This window comes from Saccostrea echinata, unplaced genomic scaffold (genome assembly GCF_033153115.1).
Source record: "Saccostrea echinata isolate AGI-Se365-2 ecotype Australia unplaced genomic scaffold, CSIRO_AGI_Sech_v1 ptg000030l, whole genome shotgun sequence".
NCBI lineage: Eukaryota > Metazoa > Mollusca > Bivalvia > Ostreida > Ostreidae > Saccostrea > Saccostrea echinata.
Window position 1 is genome coordinate 24,915,026 of NW_026889779.1, and position 7,968 is coordinate 24,922,993.

The 7,968-nt window shown below is 34.0% G+C and overlaps 1 protein-coding gene across 1 annotated transcript; it reads left to right on the forward strand.

Moving 5' to 3' along the window:
* Positions 1-3,276: 3,276 nt before the first annotated feature.
* LOC133196972 (INO80 complex subunit B-like) lies at positions 3,277-7,540 on the forward strand. The gene is made up of 6 exons (XM_061332815.1): positions 3,277-3,295; positions 3,922-4,087; positions 4,689-4,765; positions 5,007-5,155; positions 7,221-7,290; positions 7,461-7,540. The coding sequence occupies exons 1-6, from the start codon at positions 3,277-3,279 to the stop codon at positions 7,538-7,540; spliced, it is 561 nt and encodes a 186-aa protein (XP_061188799.1).
* The last annotated feature ends 428 nt before the right edge of the window (positions 7,541-7,968 follow it).

Sequence of the window (7,968 nt, forward strand, 5' to 3'; positions counted from 1 at the left end):
CATGTATGCAAGGAGATTTTAATGAGTGAGTTTTAAATGCATCAATTTCAGATGAGTTCATTAGGTTGAGTATCATCACTGCACCAAGGTGCGACTTTTTGTGCATGCTGAGAAAAGTACACATTTAAGAAAAAGTGATATAAAATAGCTAAATTAAGCTATTCTGAATAGCTTAATAAAGCTATATAGGCTATAGCTAAATCAAAAGATTGTACTGGACCTGATAAGTGCTTTCAAGCATTCAATACTTAAAAAACTAGACCCACTGACACGCAACAGCTAAATTTCTGTTGATAAATGAAGCGTATTCTGAACAAATTATTTACCCAAACAAAGGTGATGCTGTCACAAGATGACGTTCGTACCCATCTGACACTTACACTACTCCACCTTAATCAGCTGGAAATAACATCATTATCCTCGAATTCAAGAAAAATCTGTTAATAAATTAGTTGGAATGATGATATCAAAACTATTCTAATCAGATACAAATGTATAATATAAGACTTCTATTTCACCCAAGAATACCCAAGAAACAGGTGACATTCTCTGACTTGTTTACCTGTACTTCGATCGAAATTCTCCTTCTTTTTGCTCCCACCCAAGCTTTTATGACACTCAATTTATCCATCGTAGGTCGGAGAACCCTTCGGCCTTGTACAACTGCTTAAACTTTCCTTATACGCCTTGTGTAAACCATAAACATGCATCTCCATGTGTGAGGTTACAGAGGTACCCGAAGTTAATGTTATCGAAAAATCTCGCGAGTCACGTGACGAGACTTAGAGACCCTAATGCAGCCCGAATTTGCTTGGTTCAAATAAAAATCTAGATAATCTTGAGGAAGGGAGCATTCATTATTTATTGTTGTAAGAAATGCAAATAGGTGATATCACCTATTCGAATTGGTGATATCACCTATTCAAATTGAATAGGTGATATCACTTATTCGAATAGGTGATATCACCTATTCAGCACGAATAGTTGATATCACCTATTCGAATAGGTGATATCACCTATTCATTTCCGATAGGTGATATCAACTATTCGAATAAGTGATATCACCTATTCGAAAAAGTGATATCACCTATTCGAATAAGTGATATCACTTATTCGAATAGGTGATATCACCTATTCGTATAGGTGATATCACTTATTCGAATAGGTGATATCACTTTTTGGCAGTAAATACCAAAACGGCGCCTAGGTGGAAGCCTGTCCACTTCTCTAAAGAGAATAGTGCCACTTATGAATTAAATTGCCCACAAGACAAAATTGGTTGTCCTGGGCGTCGGGCAATTCTATTTGTCTAGCCCTGTATATGTTGCATTATTATATACATTCCCTTACCAAAAATATTGCCTTCCTGCAAACATTTGCTGCAAGTCTGCAGCAAACATTGCTGCAAACTTGCTGCAGATATTGCTGCAAGCTTGCTGCAATGAAGCTAAGTAAACCATGGCAGCCTATACAAAGCCTTTGGGTTTGCAGCAAGTTTGCGGCAAGTATGCAGCAAGCTTGCAGCAAACATTTTACCATGCAAATGAGGTTTGCTGCAAGTATGCAGCAAACACTTGATTTTCCAAATATGGAAACCTTGCTGCAAGCTTGCGGCAAACATTGCTGCAAGCTTGCGGCAAACATTGCTGCAAGCTTGCAGCAAACATTGCTGCTAACTTGCGGCAAGGAATATAATTATTGTATTTGGCACATTCCTGCGTACAAGCAGCAAGTTCGCAGAAAGCCTTTGTCCTGACCTTAATCACTGGTCATATCTTTTTAAGTATTTTGGGAGAAACATATTCAAAATAAACCAAAGGCTTCTAAAGTTGAACTTCAGTATCTTAAATATTGATATCTATAATTTAAAATACCATACATATGTCGAAGTGATCTGTCTACTCTTTCCCTATGTATTTTAATCTTAATATCTCAAATTTTTGGATATCTCTAAGTTTCTTCTCAGTCCCTTTGAGTTTGAAATAATGAGATTTGACTGTATGTAAATAAAAATGTGATAAATGACATTGTTTCGAACTGTCTTTTAAAAATGATTAGCAAATAGTAACCACCTTTCAGTGCTCCAATTATTGAAATACAGTCAAATATCATTATCGAACTTGATGGGACTAAAAAAATTCTTTGAGATTTCTGAGAATTTGAGATATCCTGGGTAAAATACTCAAGAAATAAGCACTTGGGACTTCAAAATCACTTCGACATATCCATGGTATTCGAGATATCTGTGTTCAAGATACCAGACTGATACATGTAAAAATACTAAAATGACTTATTTTTTCCTTCTTCATTTTGTAGAGATGGGTATCAACAAAAATTTTGTATCGCGATATATCACGATTTTCCCCCAAAATATCATGATAATATCATAATATTTTTACATGTAATTTTTACTTTGGTTTTAAATGAATTTCTATGATTTTCTAAGAAATATAGTGTGAAAACATAACTTCCTTTTTTTCATTTTTATTTATATACTAATAAAGCATCTTTGGATGCTAGGATGCTGTTGTTTTACTGTTTTGCAACATTTTTTTTACTATTCCTGTAATTGTAATTCAAGAGTTTGAACAAAAAAAAATATTTCCGGAATTTATAGTTACATACTTAAGGAAGAGCTCTCTAAACACTGCTCAGTAAAGGGTTCAAATTCCATGGTAGTTTTATGCAGTTAGAGTGATCTGCCCTTTGATGTAAAATGGAAGAAATGGAACTCTACAGTTAATGACACAATTTAGAATAGATTATCATATTGTTAGCATTATGTTATACTAAAATAAAGTAATTGAAAACATTGCATGTTCATTCCCAATGTAAGTAAACAACAGTGATTGCTGTTCACTAAAACTTCATTGCCTTTGAACAATTTTCCTGGAGAAATATGGCAGTATGCTATGTTGAAAATGAAATTAAAAAATTCATTATGTACACTTTTATGTGATAAAATTTTCTCAAAGTTTAAAAACATTTTTGAAATTTGTTAGTGTTTAGAGCTTCCTTAATACCGGTATTTTAGTCTCCGTATCACAATACGTATCGCGCAATAACAAATCACGATATACTGGTATACCGATAAAATCACACATCCTTATCATTTTGGTCAACCAAGATTGGCAAGTAGATCTAAAAGTATGTCCATCTCCATATAAGAGGTAGGGATATATTTTTCTCATGTATTGAGGTAAGGCACAGTATTATAGACCTTGCAACCTTTGAACTTCACCTATAACCAACTTTTCAAAATAGTTCATATTACCGATGAACTTACCTTTGAGAGGTAAGGTTTTTGCACTGCTTGTTATTAAACATTCTGAGAATTACCAGTTTTACAGTCCATTTGACCTTGACCTTTGACCTAATTTTCAAGAATACTCTGAATACTCAAAAAGTAGGGGGTGTCCAAACTCAAACATCTTACTTTATCAGGTGCCATGGTAAATTTTGTTTGATACATTCACTGGAGAGATTTGACCATATGTGACAGAAAGTTGGGGGAGGGGGGTCACCAGCCTTTCATTGAAGATTTCCATATTATATGAATATTAAAACATGCTACATGTCTACAGACTGATGTCTCTTTCATGTTTTGAATTTGAGGGTTTTTATGTGTGTATAAATAAATACTATAATTCTATCTTTGATCCTTTCAATGGGAAATAATTAAGAATTGGTGAAAAATTTGATGCCACGTCTTTTAAATTTTCTTCTCAAGAACCAGAAGGCCAAAAAAGTTGAAACTTATGCGAGACTTCATTATAAAGAGTAGATTCAAGTTTATTCAAATCATGACCCCAAGGGTAGAATGGGACCACAATGGAGGATCAAAGTTTTACATGGGAATATATAGGAAAAATCCTCTGAGGTTTTTGAACAGTCTTATGATTTACACTTTAAATTATACAGATTCCTCAGCTGTTGGACATAAGAAGCATAAAAAACACAAGAAAAAGCACAAAAAGAAGAAGGACCTAAGTGAAGATTATGCAGTCATTCCTGAGGGAGGAGCCGGCAGTGGTCCTAAAATCAAACTCAAGCTGAAGATTGGTGGGCAGACAATGGGGACAAAGAAGTAAGTAATCTTTTGACATTACCGTACCCTTAAAAAGGTTCAGTATCCCTTTGCTTACTCACATAAACTATCAATTTAATTAATGCTAATGATTTTCCAAAAGAAATCTAATTTATAATTAAAATGCACACTATTTCAGCATATCTTGCTGGGCAAAATTTGACAAAAAAGCCCTTTTAACTTGACAATTTTATAGAGGAACAATAGTCATTTATCCTAGTGAGAATTATCTCCCATATTATAGGGGTAATGAGCCTTGATTTTCAAATTAAATATTAGAATGTCATGTATGTTTCAATACATTTATCTTAATTAATTAACTGCAAAGCAGTAACAATGGATGTGTGTTACATTTTTTTTCTTCTGACCATTATATTTTTTTAATGAATTTTTACTGAAATAGTTTATTGTCCTGCCTTAGTTTGTGAGTAAACATATTCATAAAGAGAAAATATATTCTCTATTCATATGAAGTTTGTTGATAATATATATCAATGATAGAATGAATAAATTGTCAAAAGAGTCATTGTTTTACTGGTGCCATACTTATAAAGTTGATACCTAATTTTGTTTCTTAAATTCGTATTAAATTACTTGTAAGCTTGCCATCAGTGGAGAAGACAGAAAACAGTGGAGATGATTCCCCCATTATTGATGTCACAGATGATACTTGGGGTGGTAAGTAAAGTACAAATATAAAAGTTAAATAACTTAACATTTATTGCTCTGGTTGTATTTCTTTGGGTCCAGAATGTCTTTGATATTTAGATCTAGCATTATATACTTAAGCTTTTTTCAAAGACTTTGGAGGAGGAGGGGGGGGGGGTGTCCAAAATTATACTTATTTAACATGTTTTCTACAAGGCATAATATAAAAAAATGGGCAAATATAAAAATTTTAAATGGACTTTTTCAAAAGGTGATGAACCCTCTTTCCCAACAAAGAAAAAGGGTGATGATACCTCAGACGAGGAAAAGGAGTGGCTGGATGCTCTGGAGAAGGGGACGCTAGACGATTCAGGGATGTTAAAAAGGAGCAAAGATCCTAAGCTAATGACTGCTAGACAGGTTATGATGACTCAGGGATGTTAAAAAGGAGCAAAGATCCTAAACTGATGACTGCTAGACAGGTAACAACGACTCAGGAATGTTAAAAAGGAGCAAAGATTCTAAGCTGGTGTCTGCAAGACAGGTAATGATGACTCAGGGATATTAAAAAGGAGCAAAGATCCTAAGCTGATGACTGATAGTCTGGTAATTATCCAAACTGATGACGGCTAGACAGGTATTTATCCAAACTGATGACTGCTAGACTGATAATGATCCCAATTGATGAGTGCTATACTTATAATGATCTAAACTGATGACTGCTAGTCAGGTAATTATCCAAACTGATGATGACTGCTAGTCAGGTATTTATCCAAACTGATGACGGCTAGACAGGTAATTATCCAAACTGATGACTGCTAGACAGGTAATTATCCAAACTGATGACGGCTAGACAGGTAATTATCCAAACTAATGACTACTAGACAGGTAATTATCCAAACTGATGACTGCTAGACAGGTAATTATCCAAACTTATGACTACTAGACAGGTAATTATCCAAATTGATGACTGCTAGAGTGATTATGATCTCAATTGATTACTGCTAGACAAGTAATGATCTAAAACTGAGTCAGCTAGACATGTAATTATCCACAATAAGTTAACTAGACAGGTGATGGCCAAAACTAGGTCAACCAGATATGTAATGATCAAAACTAGGTCAACCAGATAGGTAATGGTCTAAACCAAGTCAACTTGTCAGGTAATGAATCAAACGTATGATACCTTGAGAGGTAATAATCCAATCTGAGTCAAACAGTCAGGTAATGAACCAAACTAGTCAACAAAACATACTTTATGAGTAAAACTAAGTCAACCAGGCAGGTAACAATCCGGGTCAATTAGACAGGTAATGATCCAAATTAAGTCAGTGAGACAGGAAATGATCAAAACTAGGTCAACTAGTCATCTTTTCATCCTTGATCCCCCTTGGATTAATAATAATGCCTGCTGCAGAAGATCCAGAGCCTAATCTTTATCTCTCACATTAAGATTATGAATGAACACCTCTGTTAGCAAGTGATTATTGGATTTGATGAAGGCTAGCATTTAATAAAATGCATTTTTTATCCTAGTTCAAATACATATTTAATAATCAAAACAATTTTTGATTTTAATTAGGCTTATGTAAATACCTCATAATTATACGTACTGTGATATCTACCAGTAGTATGTGGCAATATCATGGCCAAAGCTTGACAATTTGATACAAGAGGTTATCACAATGAGATTCATTCACATATATTTACATTTGCCAATGTCTATCCCTATATTACAATACTAATTAAATTGACATTCAATTTTCTATGACATGAAGTTGGTCATGTGATCAGACTTTCTTGCATATGGCAAGCAAACCACACGAGACTTTTGGAAGGGCTAGACTGTCATGTCACATAATGTCGTACATGTATGTTATGTTGCATTTCCACAACAAATTTTAAATAGTGAAATAGTTTTCTTTGTAACAGGAATAAAATTAAAAATATAAATATAAGAAATAAGATATCATTTTTCAAGAGTTTCATGGGATATGACATGAAGTTGGTTTTGTTTGTTTGTATGTTGTTTAACGTCCCTCTCGAGAATTTTTCACTCATATGGAGACGCCACCACTTGCCGTTGGAGAGCTGCAAATTTTGTCCTATACTCGGCACTTACGGCCATTGAGCAGTGAGGGATCTTTTTCGTGCCAGCACCTACTGCGACACGGACCTCGGTTTATACGGTCTCATCCAAAGGACCGGTCTCCACGTCCCACAGTGGGATTCGAACCCACGACGTAAGGATCAACTCCTTACTTCGCGACTCTAGAGCAGACGCTCTAACCACTGCATGAGGTTGGTAAGTGATCAAGTGATCAAATCTACTAAAATGCCCTTTGGGCGTTATAGGATTTGATCACATGACCAACTTCATGTCATATCCCTATGAAACTCTAAAAATGATGTCTTACTTCTTAAGTACATGTATATACACTGAGTGTGGTAAAAACATTAATTTTTTTTTTAATTTTTTTAACAGAGAGCTCTTATTCATGGACAGCAAGCTGAACTACTACAACTACCCTCAGGTCAGAATATCAATGCTGCAAGTATTGTACTCATGTTTCTGCAACATTTATTAATAAATAAATTTATTATTTATTATATTATAATTTATTATAAATAAATTTATTATGGCTTAAGTACTTTTCTTAATTTTGGTAGACTCCTGTTTTAAGATTAGATATTTATTGCATCATATTGTCTCAATGTTTTACAGTATATGTTTGTGATAGGAATTATGAGGGGAAAGTGGTTGATTATTATATTCCTTATGTCAGTGATACCCAGTGGTGTTAGCTTCACTAACTGTATCAACTCCAATTTATAACATGCGATACATCCCAAAATTAATTTATTTTAAATTTTATCAGGTTTTATCTTTTGTATCTTCTTAACATGCTCTGTTGTACATGTAATAAACAGAAAATTGAATGTTTTGTACATGAATATGAAATTTATATCACTCTTGAGACAAGATTTTTTTGATATTTTCACTATGTGAAAATATCAAAAAATCCTGTCCCACCCGTGAAGTAAATTTCATACAGTTTACAAAACATTGAACATCCTCGATATGCATAATTGTATTATTGTTATACAAATGCAGTGGGTCTCAGGAATCCTAGTGCTTTTCACTTATTGAGTTACCTTTTTTGAAGAAATGATGATGGTGTTGATCATGATTATTAAGGTCTTCCCTCTTCAGATTAAGACATTCTTGTTAT

Coding starts and splice junctions, on each gene's coding strand:
- LOC133196972 (XM_061332815.1), top strand. Junction 5,156..7,220: donor AGCTAATGACTGCTAGACAG/GTTATGATGACT, acceptor TTTTTTTAACAG/AGAGCTCTTATTCATGGACA. Junction 7,291..7,460: donor TCAGAATATCAATGCTGCAA/GTATTGTACTCA, acceptor AATGTTTTACAG/TATATGTTTGTGATAGGAAT.